The 18,396-nt window shown below is 40.6% G+C and overlaps 1 protein-coding gene across 3 annotated transcripts in view; it reads left to right on the forward strand.

Moving 5' to 3' along the window:
* Pdxdc1 (pyridoxal dependent decarboxylase domain containing 1) overlaps positions 1-18,396 on the forward strand; it is a 73,847-nt gene that overhangs the window by 40,891 nt on the left and 14,560 nt on the right. For all 3 annotated transcript variants that reach the window (XM_029561990.1, XM_008829887.3, XM_017797347.2), the window contains exons 8-13: positions 1,789-1,867; positions 6,825-6,909; positions 8,050-8,098; positions 8,244-8,345; positions 11,612-11,737; positions 16,353-16,403. In XM_029561990.1, the coding sequence (XP_029417850.1) occupies positions 1,789-1,867; positions 6,825-6,909; positions 8,050-8,098; positions 8,244-8,345; positions 11,612-11,737; positions 16,353-16,403 (492 nt within the window). The remainder of the gene's footprint in view (positions 1-1,788; positions 1,868-6,824; positions 6,910-8,049; positions 8,099-8,243; positions 8,346-11,611; positions 11,738-16,352; positions 16,404-18,396) is intronic.

Genomic DNA, 18,396 nt, shown 5'->3' on the forward strand with positions numbered 1-18,396 from the left:
CTTTCATTTTTTTAATTTCAGGTATATCAAGAAATATTAATATAGACATTTTCTTGTTTATTTTTTGGGGGATGAGAGAACATTTTCTTTAAATGCAGATGTTTAAAACTAGGAATGTTGGTCTTATAGATGTATAGTTTTTACCTTTAAACTCAATTTTTCCAATTAGGCTATAAGGAAAGCTATTTGATTTTGACATCGGTGATTAAGAAAAATAAATTGTTAAGAATGAGAATTGATTTGAATACAATGGAGTTTCTATAGGAGGACTACTTTAAAGTCTTTGGGGGTTTGGGTTTTTTTTTTTGTTTGGTTGGTTTTTTTGGTCTTTTTGAGACAGGGTCTTCCTGTAGCTCCAGCTGGCCTGGAATTTGCTATGTAGACCAGGCTGGCCTTGAACTCTCAGAGATCCACCAGCCTCTGCCTCCCGAGTGCTGGGACTAAAGGCATAAACCACCATGCCTGGCTACTTTAAAATCTTTAATAAGATTAATAATAAGGAGCTGGAGAGATGGCTCAGCAGTTAAGAGCACTGGCTGCTCTTGCAGAGGACCCAGGTTCAAATCCCAGCACCCACATGGTAGCTAACAACTGTCCTTAACTCCAGTTCCAGGGGAATCCGATGCCTTTCCCTGACCTCTGCAGTCATTGCACGACATGGGTGCACTCACATGCATGCATACACATAAAATAAAAATATTTTTTAAAAAATGATTAATAATAAGAGAAAAGTAAATCAAAGATGCCAAGATAAAAATAAAAGTCTCTTCTTAGAAAGACTGTAAATGTGTTTTAAATGAATATTTACCAGTATTATAGCTGTGGTCTTTAAAAATAAGATATTCGTGCCAGGCATGGTGGCATATGCCTTTAATCTCAGTATTTGGGAGACAGAGGCAGGGGGCATGAGACCAGCATGATCTACATAGTGAGTTCCACGCTAGCCAGGGCTGCATAGTGATAACCTGCCTCAAAAAAATAAAATGAGGAATCCAGAACTCTAAAATCACCAAATCACAAGAAAACTAATGCTTTTTGAGTGTTTATAATATACGTTTGGCCAGGTAGCATACAGTGGCTTTTTAAATGTTTTTCTTAGAATTTAAGTTTCCTTGTATGGAATGGATTTTAATGTTATGACTTCAGAAGTTCAAGAATAAATTGTTATCCTAACATTAAAAAAAATTGAGTGATTAATTTTGAGTCATCTGTGCTGCTTTTAGAATCCCTAATATTTGGTTGGACGTGTAGCTCTGTTGGTAGAATTCTTGGCCCAGCATGCACAAAGCTCTGCATTTGATATCCAGCACCACATACAGTGAAATATGATGTATACCATCAGGAGATGGAGAGAGGAGGATGAGGAGTTCAGGGCCAACATGGGCTACTTAAGACCCTGTTCTAAAACAAGGGGCCTGCAGAGATGGCTCAGTTGCCCAGGAAACATCAGGACCTGAGTTTGAATCACAGAACCTACATAAAAGCCTAGCATGATGGTGTATGCTTATAATCCCAGTGCTGGGGAGGCAGAGACAGATGGGTCCTTACGCTTGCTAGCTTAATCAGCAATCCCTAGGCCAGTGAGAGACCTTGTCTTAAAAAGCTTTTGAGGAATGATAGCCAAGGTGGACCTTTGACCTTGTCAGTACACACATACGTACTTGTACCCATACATACACGCACTTAAACATACACACAAAAAGAAGTATAATTTCTCATTGCATGTCTTTTATACTAGTTGGCTCATGTTTTTATGGTTTTGTGTTTTGTTTTGTTTTTTGGTCCTAGGATGTTGCCTTTCTTGAGAAACTGATTAAAGATGATATAGAGCGAGGAAAACTGCCCTTGTTACTTGTTGCAAATGCTGGTAGGTATCATCAACCTAATATGTAATCCTCCTGCCTCAGCCACCCAAATCCTGGGATTAGAGGCTTGTGACACCGTGCCCCATCAGAGAGTGACAGTTCCAAGGAAACTAAGGAAAAGCTACTAGAACTAATTTGTGATCCTAACAAAGTTGCTAGATTTCTACTTAGCAGTGAACTACTGGAAATTAAGGGCCAGCAAGATGACTCAGTAGGTAAAGGTGCTTGCCACTAAATTGGATGACCTGCGTTTGATTTCATGGTAGAAAGAGAGAGCTGACTCCCACAAGTTGTCCTCTGACCTTCACGTGTGCTCTGAGGTATGTATGCCCACACATACACACAAAATAAATAAATATAATAACAAATAGAATTTAAGGTGTCATTTATAATAACATCAAAAATCATGAAACCAGCCAGTAAGATAACTCAGCAGGTACAGGTGCTTGCTGCCTGATGATGTAAGCTTGACAACCTCTATTCAGTCCCCTGAAGCCACATAAAGCTTGGAAGGAGAGAACCAACTCCACAAAATTATCCTCTGACCTCCATGTGAATACCATGGCACATGCATGCCCATTTACACATCTCCCACAATTATATACACTATTAAAAAAATTTTTAAATTTAAACTTAATGAACAAACTTAGCAAAAATGTGTATAATATCTCTATACTGAAACCTACAGAGAATACTGAAAGAAATTCAAGAAGATCCAAATAGACTGATAGGATTTACGTGTGTGTTTGGAAAACTATATTGTTAATTCCCTCTAAACTCAAGCTCTGTCATAATCTCAGTAGGCTACAGTTTCTGTTTTCTTTTTTCTTTTGTTTTTGGCCTGGATTCTCCTGCCTCAGTCTCCTGAATGCTGGAATTAGAAATATGTACCATCGTGCCTAGCCTACAATTGCATAGAAATTGATAACTTGATTGTTAAAAAAAGAAAAAATCCAACAATCAAGCTCTTGAGATTATATAATATTCTCATATGACATATGATATGGCTCATATGACATAATGGTCATTAGTTTTTTAACAAAGAGGTTAAGGTAGTTCAAGGAAGAGAATAGTCTTTTTCTAGTAGTGTTCTCAAGACAGTTGGTACCCATATGGAAAAAAATGACCTTAACCCTAGCCTTATTCTATATAAAAGTCAATTATAAACAGTTGCTAGATGGGCTAGGGAGATGACTCAGTGGTTAAGAGCACTTGCTGCTCTTGCAGGGAGCAGAGGTTTAGTTTCCAGCACCCATATGGTGGTACAACTGTCTGTAACTTCAGCTCCCGGGAATCCAATGCCTTCTTCTGACCTTCATAGCATACATACAGGCAGGCAAATATGCATACACATAATAAATAAATCTTTTTTTAAAGGGATGGGACTGATAGGTTTAAACATAAGATGTAAGATTATAAACTCTACAAAAATATACACAGGAGGGCTGAACAAATGGCTCAGTGGTTAGGAGCCCTGGCTGCTCTTGCAGAGGACCCGGGTTTGAGTCCCAGCACCCACATAGCGACTAACAGCTGTCTGTAACTCCAGTTCCAGGGGATCCGATGCCCTCTTCTGACCTCCTCAGGAACTGCATGACACACAGGTGCACTTACACGCATGCAAGCAATACACTCACACACATAAAATAAAAATAATAAAATATAAGAAAAATACGTAGGAAAGATCTTTGTAGCTTTGAATGAGGCATTGGTTTCTTTTCTTGCTTTCTTGATTTCTTGCTTTCTTTCCTTTTTGATACAGGGTCTCCCTGTAGCCCAGTTTCCTACCCAAATACATATATGTATTTATAGTTATATATGTATATGTATAGTTATATAGATAATAAATCCATCGTGAAGGCTGGGGATATAGTTCAGTGATAGATTGCTTGCCCAGAATGTTTAAGACCCTGGGTTCCAGTCCCACTCTGGAAAACAATGTTCCAAATGCTGATAAGGATACAGAGCACCTAGAATCCCCATACATTGCTGGTAGGGATGAAAAATGTTATAGATGTTCTATCATAAAAGTGTGGCTTCATTGATTTGTATCCTAGAAAAACCCAAGCCTAAGTGACAGAAGCAGATGAGGATTGGTGAGAATTTAGGAGTTAGGGAGAGGAGTGGCTGGAGTGAGGATAAGGGCGCTTTTAAGGGGATAGAAACCATTGATATCTTTTGATGTGGGTTACACCCTGTATTTGTTTGTCAAAACTAATTGAGCTATACACTTATATATGTGGGTTTATTGCCTATGAATTATACTTCAATATAAAGCTGTTTGTTTTAAAAAAAATAAAATACTTAAATATCCATCTTATTGCCAGCAGGAAAACCACCACTTCCTGCCTGACTTACCTTGCTGTACGTTAAAGAGAAACACAAATCTATTGATCAGTCACTTGATAGACTGGAGAGACTACATTTGGCATGTGACTGACTGACCTTCCATTGTGACTACATTTCTTTATTATTTATTTCTTTTAGTTTTTATTTTTAACCTTCAAAAAAATTTAATTTTTATTTCTATGAATGTTTGTATGTATTTTTATTTCTATGAGTGTATGTATGTAAGTGTACCCACATTGTGCCTTGCTCATGGAAGCCAGAAGAGGGAATCAAATCCCCTGGAACTAGAGTTACAGATGGTTGTTAGCCACCATGTAGGTGCTGGGATTTGAACTGGTTCTTCTGTAGAGCAGCCTGTGCTCTTAACCACTGAGCCATCTCACCAACCCCTTATTTTTATTTTATGTTTATGAATATTTTGCCTACATGTGTGTAAGTGCACCCATGTGTGCACTGCCCAAGGATGCCAGAAGAGGACCTCATATCCTCTGGAACTGGAGTTCTGGACAGCTGTTAACCTTCATGTGGGTGCTGGGAACTGAACCCAAATCCTCTGGAAGAGCAGCCAGTCCTCTTAACTAGCTCCAGTTAAGATCAATTTAAAGGGAGCTGGAGAGATGGCTCAGCAGTGAAGAGCACCTGCTGACAGAGGACCCAGGTCCCAACATCCACATGAGTGGCTCACAAGTAAGTGCCTATAACTCCAGCTCCAGGGATTCAGTGCCCTCTTTTGTTCTCTGCAGCCAGTGCACTCAGGCACAAACCCACACTCAGACATACACATATACACATAATTAAAAATAAAGTATATTTAATTTTTTAAAATATTTTTATGTATATGAGTGTATTGCTTTCATGTCTGTAAGTGTACCCATGTCATGCAATGCCCAAGGAGTCCAGAAAAGAGCGTTGGATCCCTGGAATTGTTGTTATAGACAGTTGCTAGCTTCCATGTGGGCACTGGAAATCAAAGCCAGGTCTTCTGTAAGAGCAGTTAGTGCTCTTGACTGCTGAGCCATCTCTCCAGTCCCCTTAAAAAAAAATTTTTTAATTATATGTGTATAAGTGTGCTATGTGCATGCAATGCCTGTGAAGGCCAGAAGAGGTTGTCTCATTCCCTGGAACTGGAGTTACAGACTGTTGTTGGCCACCATGTGAATGCTGGGACTCAAACCCATGTCCTCTACAAGAGTAGCCAGTGCTCTTAACCACTGAGCCATCTCTTCACTTCTCCAAAATATTTTTTAAGATTTTTTTTTAAAATTTGAGATAGACTTATTTATGAGAAGGAAAAAGATTTCCTTGCAGAAGAACTCTGTGTGTGTGTGTGTGTGTGTGTGTGTGTGTGTGTGTGTGTGTGAAGTCAACCTCCAGGGTCATTTCTCAGAACCTTTGTTTTAGACAGGGTCTCTCACTGCCTGGAGCTTGCCAAGTAGTAATAGGCTGGCTGGCCAGCAAGGTCCAGGGATCTGCCTGTCTCTGCCTCCCACTGGGATTACAAATATATGCCACTCTAGGTGGCTTCTTTATGTGAGTTCTGGAGATTGAACTGAAGTCAAGTTCTTATGCTTATGTAGGAAGCACTTTATCAACAGCCATCTTGCTAATACCTCCACTTTTTATTGGGACAAGGTCCTGTGTATCTCAGGCTAGCCTTGAAGTCATAGCTGAGGGTGACCTTGAACTTTTAGTCTTACTGTTGAGATTACAAGTATGCACCACCATGCATAGTTTATATGGTGCTGGTCCCTAACCTAGAGCTTTCTGAATGCTAGGCAAGCACTCTACCAACTAAGCTACATGCCCAGCCTAAATAACCATTGTGGTTTTTTGTTTGTTTGCTATTGAGTGTGTTGAGGCTGAGGGTGAGGATATAGAATCTTTTACTTAGTTGGGACTCTGCTAAACGTAAATTTAGGGCAATTGGGAGAATGCATGACTCCGTGTTTTACTTAAGCTTTGTCTGAAAAGGTAGTGCAGTCAAATTGACATGGGAATGGCTCCAAGAATTCAATATATTTAAAAAGGCTTCAGAATGCCTGTTTTACGTTAATAAAGAACCTGTGTGGCAGAAACCCAAATTCATCTATGTATTCTTTATAAAAGAGACACCTGAATCAAAATAACGCAGGTTGTGACAACAAAAAGGATGAGAAGGATATCATAAGCAAATGCTGACAAAAACAAAAGTATTGTAATGAGTGGTAAAATAATTTCATGTTGACAAGACATAATATGAGTTAACAATTACAAATACTTTTGGAAATAACTTTGAAATGTATAAAGGGAAATGCAGGCATAAATTGACAAGCCCACAGTCTTGGTGGAGGATCTGATGACTCCCATAACTCAACAGATATCGTGAGTAGAAAGTTAAGTACACAGAAGATTTCAGTAACACAATTAGATACATGTAATGGGGTGCACATTCTTCACAGCTTACTCAAATTAGCTTACAAGTGTTGATTTTAAGTCAACCCACAAAGAAAATTTCAAAATAGGGATATGATGATCCTTCCTTCCTGGGATCACTGTGCATGAAAGCTCATGCTGTAAAGATTCAGAAACTACTTGTTTTTTTGATGTCTTTGCTTATATGTTTTATTGTAGGAACTGCAGCAGTTGGACACACAGATAAAATCGGACGTTTGAAAGAACTCTGTGAGCAGTATGGCATATGGCTTCACGTGGAGGGGTAAGGTAGCTAGTGAGATTGGTTGGTTGTGTGTTAGTCCTGCATTCGTCTTCATGGAGATTGGACACACAGGCCAGCTCCTACAGTGACATCTATCACTAAGGCCTCTTTGGATTGTAGATACAAAATAACCCCAATTGGCTAAAGCAAAAGGAAATTTTGTTGGTTCACTCACCTATAAAAACCGGTGTTGGGACTAGCTCGAGGGCACAGTGTCAGCCAGAACTCAGTGTCTTCCTCTCCACTCCCTCCCTTAATCACAATCATTTGTCTTAATTTGCCATGTATTGGCTCTAATGGAGAGTCTTTACCTATTAAGATTTTTGGCTTAGCGGTTAAGAACACTGGTTGTTCTTGCAGCAGACCCAGGTTCAAATCCCAGCACCCACATGGCAGCTAACAACTATCCGTAACTCCAGTTCTACAGGATCTGACAGCCTCTTCTGTCCTCCGCAGGCGTTGCACGACACAGGTGCACTTACATACATGCAGGCAATACACTCATACACATAAAATAAAAATATTTTTTAAAAAGTAGCTGCATCAATCCCAGCCCTTTTTCTAGCTGCACGTTCCATGAGTTCCATAAGCCCCAAATCCCAACAATAATCTCATGTTAAACCAATCAATCACCATGGAAATGGAATCCTCTGATAGCTGAGGTCGTTTGCATGCCTCTGGAGCAGGTAGGTGACTACCCTGAGCTCACAGTCTGATAAAGGTGGTAGGGGTGGTTTCCCTGAAGGCCCCCGAAGTGTCTCTAGAGAAAGGAAGAACAGATGCAGGTCAGCCAGATGGCAATGTTACTACAATAGCCAAGCTAGGGTCCTTTTGTCTTACCTCTGCAAAGAATGGTGACTGGAGAAGAGGAGCCGTGAAAGATACAGAATTGCATTGTCCTAAAAAACAGGGACATTCCCTAAAGCACATTTTTATTCAAGTGCATCTTTAAGATTTTCTTAGAATTTCTGTAACCCACATCTTCTTTTACTTTAATAAATGCTAATGACATAGGTGAAGGTATTCACCTGTTACCTACTAACAGCAGATCTGGTTTTTTTGTTTGTTTGTTTTTTTAAAGTGTCTCCTTAGGGAATAAGTAACATTAATTAGTTCTTAGATTGGTGTTTTTTCTTCCAGTGTGAATCTGGCAACATTGGCTCTAGGTTATGTCTCCTCATCTGTGCTGGTATGTGTTGATTTACTATATACTGTGTTAAGAAGGAGCTTAAAGTCTTTCAGTTTGTGCTGGCTTTTGAGGGTTTTCATGACTAGAGGAGGGACTGTGCTTGGTTTCTTCTGATAACCTAATGAAAAATGGCTCTTTTCGGTAGGCTGCAACCAAATGTGACAGCATGACAATGACTCCTGGCCCATGGCTGGGTTTGCCAGCCGTGCCTGCAGTGACACTCTACAAACACGATGATCCTGCCTTGGTGAGCTATCACTAGGGAATGAATAGTATTCATAATTGGCTTTAGGGATAAAATACAGAAAAATTAAGGAAAAGGTAAAATTGTCCTTACTACTTTTGTTACCTTTTTAATTTTTTTTTTGGTCAAATGTACAAAATAGTGGGTTTCTTTATGACATTTTCATACACACATCATTATACTTTGTTTATACCCTTCCACACTATTAAAAAAATTTAAGCAGGCATAGTGTCACAACTGTAACCCCAGCTCTGAGAAGGCTAAGGCAGTAGTGGGAATATTTTTTTTATTGAATTTTTGTATATTTCATACAGAAAATCTTTATACCCCATCCCCTTTGGAACCCCCCCCCCCAGAGTTCATACCTTCTGTCATTTATGTTAAGGCCTATCATGTCAACCTAGTGTCCCCAGATGTCCCTCAGTGCAAGTTCATCCACTGGGATCCTAGTCAGTCTAACTAGAGTCCCTCCCTTAAGAAGATGAGCTCATTCTCACCCAGCAGTAATCAGCTGCCAATAATTCTCTGACTAAGATTGGGGCCTGCTGTTCATTGCCACAGTCCTGCTGGGTTTTTGTCTGCTTAAGTTTGCATGGGTCTTGTGTATGCTGATACCTTCACTGTAGGTTTGTATGAGAAGAGTCCTAGGAACCTGTAGGACTATTTCAATATGGTCATGCACCTCCTCCCTGGCTCTTATAATCTTTCCTCCCCATCTTCCACAATGATCCCTGAGCCCTGGGCGAGTGGACCCACATTCTGCAGACTCTTATTCTCTGCATTTTGGCCATTTGTGACCTTTTGTGTTCCTGTCCTTCTGTTGCATGAGGGAGCTTCATTGATGAGAATTGAAAGATGCATTAGTGTTTTCTTTATCCCTTGTTCCATATTCTGTGAGCTTTAGGTATAGAGGTTGCATCCTAGATGTGCCACTTACGCTTGGGCAATTCACAGACAATCTGTGTGTGACCAGTTGTGGAACTCTGTAATGTCTCTGTCTCTTGAGAAAGAATCTTTGATGGGTAGTGGGTGACTGGGATACTTGTTTATAGATTTAAGGATCCATATTATATTTGTCTAGGGATGTGGCATCCTTGGAGTGTTCTCTAAGATCTATGACATCTCCAGCTGTGTGTATTTGGTTAGGTTTACAGTACCACACGTGAGTTTCCTCCCATTGAGGGGTTTTAAGTCCAACTAGGTACCTGTTGATTACCCCCAAGAAGAAAGTGCCGCTGCTGCACCAATGACCTTTGCTGTGCTGGTCATTGTGATTTTTAGGCCTTGAAGCTGGGGTTGGAGCATCAATTGATTTTCTCCCTTAGCAGCTTACATGGTGCTTTCCAAAGTTATGAGAGCTAGCCTTCAGGGGAGGTGGCTTCCAGGTCAGTTCCAGCTCCGTTGCTGCAAATCCTGTGTCCAAAGTATGCCGTCTTCAGCAGTAGGGTTTTACCATCAAGTCCTGGGAGGCAGTCAAGGACTGTAGCAATAGTCTGTAATTTTGGGGAGTCTCTTAGATTACCCTAGCCAACAACTCAAAAGAAGGTTTCTTCTGTCTGGCACTGAGTAGTAGAATCGTAAGTTCTAGGAAAGCCTAAGCTACACACTGAGACCCTGTCTCAAAAAAAAAAAAAAAAAAAAAAAAAAAACTGCTGAGAATATAGCTCAGTTGGGAGAGTGCTTGCCTAGCATATGTAAAGCCCTGGTTTCCATCCCAGCACCACATAAAATGGACATGGTAGCACACACACCTGTCTTCTCAGCTTTTGGGAGGTGGAAGAAGGAGGATCAAGGTTATCCTTGGCTACATATCAAGTTCAGTGCCAACCTGAGATACACGAGACCCTGTGTCAGAAAAAGTTAGGGTTTTACCATTATTGTATGTGTGGGTGGGCACATGTACCACAATGTATGTGTGGAGATCAGAGGACAACTTTGTGGAACTGGTACTCTCCATCCACATTTATGTGGGTTCCAGTGATCAAACTTAGGTGGTGTTTTAGTTTGTCTCTCCATTGCTGTGACAAAACACTCTGACCAATACCAACCTGGGGAGGAAAGGGTTCATTCAGCTTACATCTCCCAGGTCACAGTTCATCAGGGAGCCCAAGCTAGGAATTCAGGGCAGGAACCTAGAAGCAGGAGCTGGAACACAGGCCATGAAGGGATGCTGCTTACTGGCTTGCACCTCTGGCTCCTGCTCAGCCTGCTTTCTTATGCAACACAGGCCCATCTGCCCAGGGATGGCACCACCCACAGTGGGCTGGGCCCTCCCACATCACTCAACAATCAAGAAGGTACCCCATGGACATGGCCACAGGCTAGTCCAATGAAGGCAATTCCCCAACTGAGGCTCCCTCAACCCAGGTGTGTCAAGTTGACACTAACGCTATCCAGCATAGGTGGTCAGGCTTATGCAACAGGAACTGTCTTCTTGATCTGTGAATCCATACTTTTCTTTTTTTTTTTTTTTGAGACAAAGTCTCACTGTGCAACCCTGGAACTCACTGTATAGACCAACCTGCCTCTGATTAAGGGTGTGACACCACACCTGGTGCAAATTCATACTTAATGTTTTTCTAGTTATTCACCCCATACTTCCCTATGTTTACATAGGATTTTTCACAGAGTCTTCTAACGATAATCTGTTGCTTAATCATTGCATTTATTTAATCATAGTCATTTGTGAACTTTGAGGATGCTTTCAACTTTTTATTAATGAGCTAGGATGATGAATATCTTTCTACATTCCAAATTATTTCCTTAGGCCAGGTTCTTAAAAGTGAAATTACTGTTTAAGACTCCTGATGTACATTGTCCAATATAGGTTGTATTTTGTTTTAAATCCTAAATTGTGATTGTTTTGATAGTAGATGTGTTAGCAAGAAGTGCATGCAAAGTAAATGTTAAATGATTACTGTTTAAACAGTTGATATCTTGCTCAGTTGATAATGGCCAGGATTCTAAGGATTCTCAAAGCAACCTTACAAGGGGCTGCCTCCTAAATGGCTAAGAGCTCTGGCTGTAGAATGTGGCCCATCTGGCTTTTCACCTGGAGTAGCTTTACCTCTCCTCACCTGTGAATCCTTGAACACCACCAGATACCTGTGCTACGCTCATGTAGAATACTTGTAGGAAGGTCAAATGGATAATGCCAGCCAAGGATCTATATAAATAACATTAAATTATTCTAAGTGTGTAGTGAATGACAACTGGTTAGTTCTGAGATTCCTATGACTTTAATTAATGTCCTGTATTGTCTTTTTTAGACATTAGTTGCTGGTCTTACATCAAATAAGCCTGCAGACAAACTCCGTGCCCTGCCCCTGTGGTTATCGCTACAATACTTGGGACTTGATGGGATTGTGGAAAGGATAAAGCATGCCTGTCAACTGGTAAGTAGAAACCTGGACATGAAATGAGTGTCATAAAGACTCCTTCACAAAAGCAGAGGCAGAAAAATCTGAGTGCTGTAATCCGAGCACTCAGAAGGCTGAGGCAATAGAATCTCAAGTTCAGGGCCAGTCTGAGCTACATAGTGAGACCCTATCTCAAAAAACAAAACAGAACAAAAAAAAAAAAAACTCAGAAAACTGCGGAGGATGTAGCTCAGTTGGTAGAGCGCTTGTCTGGCATGCATGAAGCCCTGGTTTCCATCCCAGCACCACATAATGGGAGTGGTAGCCTCTGTCCAAGTACCTTGTCACCTTGATACAACATCTCATAAGCAAACAAACTGAGTGCTTCTTGCATATATGTTTCTTAGACTTTCTAGGAGAGACTGTTGGCACTGACCCAACATTATCTCCAGGAGAAACAGGAAAAGGAATACCATTGTCATCCTGGGATGAGGGAAAAAAAGCCACAAGATGACTTCCAGGGAGGGAGAGAGGTGCATAAATGACACTCTTGACTGACTGAGAGAGTAAATACAGAAGTCGAAAATTCAGTGTGAGTGGCATGGGCATTTTTATACAGAGACTTAGGTTTCCTAGTGGCAAGGTTCTAGGGACAATTTTTTATGCATTCAGGGCATTCTAATTGTGGAAAGCATAAAATTTTATTGCAGTTAATGTCTTAATCTGTTTGGCCTTACTCTGGGTACTTTGTAAATAGCAAAAAATATATTACTTATATTTGTAGATGCTCAAGTGCGAGGTCAGGATGTAAGTAGATTCAGTGGCTGGTGAAGGCCTTTTCCTCCTGGATGGTATCTTGGGGAACAGACCCTCTAGCCCCTTTTTAAGCATGCTCACCAAATCCATTTATGAAGTCTCCACCCCCATACCATTAATCACCTCCAAAAGACTGAACCTTTTAATATATTATATTGGGTATTAGGCTTCGACATTTGAGACTTTATCTGGTTTTTGCTGTTGTTGTTGTTTCTGTTTTGTTTTGTTTAAGATACAGGGTCTCACTATTTAGCCCCTCTGGTCTGGAACTAACTTTATAGACCATTCCAGACTGGCCTCAATCTCACGGTGATCTGCCTGCCTTTCCCTCTCTAGAGACCTTAACCTTTTTTAAAAAAAAAAAAATTTTTAAACATTTTATTTAATGTGTACGCGTGTATTGCCTATATATAAGTGAGTGTACCCGTGTCGTGCAATGCCTCGGAGGTGAGACGAGGGCTTCAGATTCTCCTGGAACTGGAGTTAAGGACAGTTTGTAGCTGCTATGTGGGTTCTGGGAATCAAACCAAGGTCTTCTGCAAGAGCAGCCAGTGCTTTTAACCACTGAGTCATCGCTCCAGCTCCCCCCCGACCCCCCTTTTGTTATTTTTTTTGAGACAGGTTCTCCCTGTAGCCCCAGCTTACCTGGAACTCGATGTCTCATTGTGTAGACCAGGCTGGCCTTGATCTCATAGAGATCCTGCTAGGACCACACAGTGCTGAGACCTTACCTTTTTTGCGAGGTGTGTGGCTTTTCAGGACAGGGTCTCCCTGTAGGTCCAGCTGGTCTGGAATTCACAGAGATCCACCTGCTTCTGCCTCCCAAGCGCTGGATTAAAGGCGTGTACCTGGTTTCTTTTTTTTTTTTTTTTTTTTTTTTTTTTTGGGACTGGACCTCATATTTTGGGAAATACTGATCATATATGTACATATATATGTGTGTATATATGTATAAAGGGGTGTTCTCGTTTTTTTTTTTTTTTTTTTTTTTTCCTTTTTTTGGAGACCTTTTAAAAAGCAAAAAGTAAGGCCAGGTGTGATGGTGGTTTATGCCTATATTCTCAGTGCATAGGAAGCACTGACAGAGGCAGGAAGATCAAGAGTTCAAGGCCAGCCTCAACTACATAGGACCCTGTCCTTTAAGAAAAAAAAATTGGTTTGGGTGTGATAATACATACCTGTAATCCTAGCATTCAAGAAATGGAGGCAGGAGGGTCAGGAAGTTGCCAGCCTCCCTACATAGTGAGTTTGTGGACAGCCTGGGTTACATGAGAAGCTATCTCAAAAAATAAAAATACAAAGTCTTATTTATGCAGAGTGAGAATTGACCAATATGTAAATTGAGAAGTTTATCACCTCTTGACAACTTCATTTTCTCTCCTGTGATATAGGGTAATAATTTATTAAGGATTTTTTAGAGGACTCACTGGGTTAATGATGTTAAGCTCTTAAATAGTGCCTGGTCATGTAAGTTATTGCCTATAGTTTTAAATCTTTGTTTTAAATATTCTTAGGCTGGCAATATAGGTCAGTAGTACAGCACATGCTTAGTAGGTGCAAGGTCCTGGGTTCAATCTCGGCTCTCTCTCTCTCTCCCTCCTCTCTTTCTCTTTCTTTCTCTCTCTCTCTCTCTCTCTCTCTCTCTCTCTCTGAATTGGCATTTAAGTATCATTTTTACATTTAAGAAAAATTAGCATTTTCTTTTTTTTAATATTTATTTTATGTGTATGAGTGTATTGCCTGCATGTATGTGAGTGCACCTGTGTCATGCAGTACTGCGGAGGTCAGAAAAGGGCTTTGGACTCCCCTGGAACTGGAGTTAAGGATGGTTCATAGCCACCATGTGGGTGCTGGGAATCGAACCCAGGTCCTCTGCAAGAGCAGTCAGTGCTCTCTTAACTGCTGAGCCATCTCTCCAGCCCCATTTTCATATTTTTAACATAGCTCTTTGGTTCATAGATCAGTTCCTTTTTTTTTTTTTGTCTTTTTGAAGCAGGGTCTCCCTGTAGCCCCAGCTGTCCTGGAACTCACTATGTAGACCAGGCTGGCCTTGAAGTCACAGAGATCCGCCTGCCTCTGCCTCCCAAGTGCTGGGACTACAGGCATGCACCACCACGCCTGGCTGATCAGTTCCTTTTTAAAAAAAATATTTATTACTTTTATGTGTATGAGTATTGCTTGCATGTGTGTAAGTGCACCCATATTAGTGCCCATGGAGGTCAGAAGAGGGCATCAGATTGCCTGGAACTGGAGTTTTGGACGATTATTACTCGCCATATGGCTGGGAACTGAACCTGGGTCCTCTGCAAGAACAGCCAGTGCTCTTAACCACTCAGTTCCTTTTTACATTAAAATTACTTTTAAGGTTTCTGTTTATAAAAGCACAATATTTTTTAGGTGTTTTCATCATGCTCATATCTTGATTTAGTTCTTAGGAAAAAGAAAAAGAAGCCTTTATTACCATAGTAACTTAGTCAAACCTTAAAGAAGGTTTGAGCACTCAAGGGAGAGTTTCAGTTTCCCTTGACTTGAGTACAGGAAAATAATGATGACACTACAAGTCCCTAAGGTTAGCACAGTGCTGGTATCTGCCTGCAAGCCAAACCTGTAGCTAATCTCCAGTGCTCATGGGGATTTGAATGACAAACTACTGCTCTCTCACCATGTGAGGGCACATCTTAAAACTACGTAGGGCTTTAGCAGGTGTCTGTCTGGATGTTCATGCCTTACAGTCTATACTAGAAGGAAGCAGTCTCTTCCGTTTCTTCTCTCCTCCATGTGTGGCAGTTACTGAGTATCTACTCAGTGCCAAGCACTGTGAAGGGCTTTTACATTGTCTCATATGATGCCCACAATTCCACTAAAATGTAAGTTGCACTGATAAGAACACAATTAAAATTGGGTTCCACAAAGGACTTTGCAGTAATGCTCAAAGAAGGTCTGTTGAATTCATGTTCCTCTACTCTGAGTTAGGTACCATTATTATCCTCATGTCAGTGATGAGGGTACTGGATTGAGACTTTATATAGTGATGGCTACAATTACATCATTTACATGCAATTACATCATTTACATGGTATACACTGTGTTCTGGACACAATTTCTGTGAACATAATGTATATCAACTCATTTAATCTTCACAACAACCAGTAAAGTAAATGCTATCATCCCCATTTATAATTGAGAGAACTGGAGCATACTGTTTAAATAACTTGTCCAAGGTCAGGGCTAGTGATTGCAGATCAAGTAACTCATCCTGGTACTATAACTGATAAGCAGCAGAGCCATACTCCTAGTTGGCTCTTAGGCATGCTGTACTCTGACTTAGCTGTGGTCGCCCCCCCAGTATTCACACTGTGGTTTGCTCACATTTGAACTCAGTACTTTTTTCATAAATGGTTTGTTTCTAATAGGACATACCCATGTCATTAGAAACTTTTGTTGGATCACTATATGTGACTTAAATACATATTTTTTATTATTGCATGTATGTGTATGTACACACATAGTGCTACAGCACATGAGGTCAAAAGACAGATTTCAGTAGTTGTTCTCTCCTTCTACCTTGGGTTCTAGAGATTGAACTCAGGTTGTCAGGCTTGCATGCCAAGCACTACCTGCTGAGCCATCTTGCCAGCGCTACATCTAACTTTTAACTAAAAGACTGAAGAACATTTGCAAATGTTGAATTAGAAAATTGGGGGTCAAACTTAGTCATCACCAAGTTGTTGATGCCTTTGTCTGCCTGAGGTACTTATTTGCGTATTGCAAAGAGACTCGAGAAGACTGCTTATATGTCCATTTAGTGAGGTGGCTCACTTTTTGTCATTTGCAGAGTCAGCGGTTGCAAGAAAGTTTGAAGAAAGTGGACCACATCAAAATCTTGGTATAGTATATAATTCCCTGTACTTTTGAAATAAAATTCTTTAGCTTCAGCAATAGAATACATTTCACTGAAATTGTGTCAGTGCCAGTAAAGAGTCTTTGAGAGGGAACCATGCATATGTTTACACCTTGATTATATAATCATCCTGAAATTAAGTTTATACCAATGTTTAAATTCCTGTAGTGCTATTTAAATTTAGAGCACAAAGATCTTACATATTCTGGGCATGGTGGCGCACACCTTTATTCCCAGCATTCAGAGGCAGAGGCAGGCAAATCTCTGTGAGATCAAGGCCAGCCTGGTCTACACAGCAAGTGCCAGACCAGTTGAGGCTACAGGGAGACCCTGTCTCAAGAATCCCCCAAAAAATAAAATAAAATTTTAAAAATCTTACATAAATTCTGTTGACTTCATCTGCCTAAGGGCTTAAGAGCACCCATCCTCAGAAATGACTCATCATTCTGTAGCAAAATGCTTTGGTCTAGTTTTCTGAAGCCACCTGCTCAGAGGGGCATGAGGAAAACAAAAGCAAATAGCCGCTTTTGTCTTGTAGCTTTCTAAAATGAATCTCTTAGACATTGCTCCCTTAGCATAATGACTGACAAGGAGATGGGGACTTAGCATCACTAACAACCAGAAATAAGTATCTGTCCAGGTGGGAATGTTTTCACGTCAGCTTCATAGTATTTTAGAATTTCAGGAAATGTATAGGTCATATTTTATTTAAATGGGCTCACTGTTTCTTTGGCAGTTCTGCAGAGTAGAGTTACATTTAAAACAGGTCTTTGAGGTTTTTGGGATGCAGGTTAGTAGAGCTGTTTCTGTTACGGGGGGACCAGATACTTTGCATTGCTTTCTGGAGCCAGATGGCCACATTCAGCTGAGAGGAACCTTGGAAGAGGAGAGTAGGCCATTGGAGGAGTAAGGAGATGATTCTATCTAAGTCAGGAAATTTAGGATCTAGACTCAGTAGAGCCACAGGGTGGACCTGTACCATGTAGTCATTCTCTTTACTGTTAGAACAGCTCAGCTGTCAAATGAAAGTATACAGTTGGGCTTCTTTCTTTGCAAATGCAGGGACTTGCTGTCGGGAGTTGAGGCAGTATTGAGCCAGTATGCTCTCCTGTCCCTGCCTTGCTGAGCCCACTCAGGCTCTTCCTTATCCTCTTGCCTCACACTCCTCCAAGTAAGGGGATCTGATGGTGTAACCTGCCACCAGTTCTTTTGGAGCTTCTTTGTGTGGTATCCAGAGCCCAGCCACAAACCCTTCTCCATCCCTTCTTCCAATGCCCACTTTCTTCATTGGAGAATATGTGATTAGCAAACACAGCAAAGTATGGTAGCCTGTCAGTCATCTTCAAGTGTCACAACTATTGCTTGTAAACTGCTTACTAGTAATAGTTACCACACATAGTAACCACTGCCTTTCATGCATCATTTTGTTTAATCCTCACATCCATTTCCTTTGTGTCCTCTGCCCGGAAAGTCATTGCTCACAATTTCTTCTCATGACTGAATTGTGAGCTTTCAGATCTTAGTTCAAATATCACATCTTTCAAGAATTTTTTCCTAAGTACCCTAAACACACACACACACACACACATCTCTTACTTTATTCCCTGAGGTATTTCTCTTACTGAATTTATTTTATCTAAAATATCATATGTACATTGTGAATTTTTTTCCTAGAGAAGCTTTGTAAAAGCCTTGTGTAAATTCACCACCATGTGTCACATGGAATTTAAAATTCAGGGCCTCAACTATAAAAGCCAAGGTCCAAGAGCATTCATGTTCCCTGTCCAAGTAGCTCAGTTTACAGCTGCTGCTTCCTGTTTATGAATTCACTTTGATACAAGCCCAACAGTGGTTTGAACTTTTTTGGTTTTATTTAACACTTCAGAAATTCAGAATTGATAACTTCAATATTAGCTAAGTCTACCATGTTGGTAGAACCATAAGTTTATGTATATAACCCTGCCCAGTATTTCTTATG

The sequence above is a fragment of the Nannospalax galili genome, unplaced genomic scaffold, assembly GCF_000622305.1.
Source record: "Nannospalax galili isolate Female #2095 unplaced genomic scaffold, S.galili_v1.0 scaffold32, whole genome shotgun sequence".
Taxonomy (NCBI): domain Eukaryota; kingdom Metazoa; phylum Chordata; class Mammalia; order Rodentia; family Spalacidae; genus Nannospalax; species Nannospalax galili.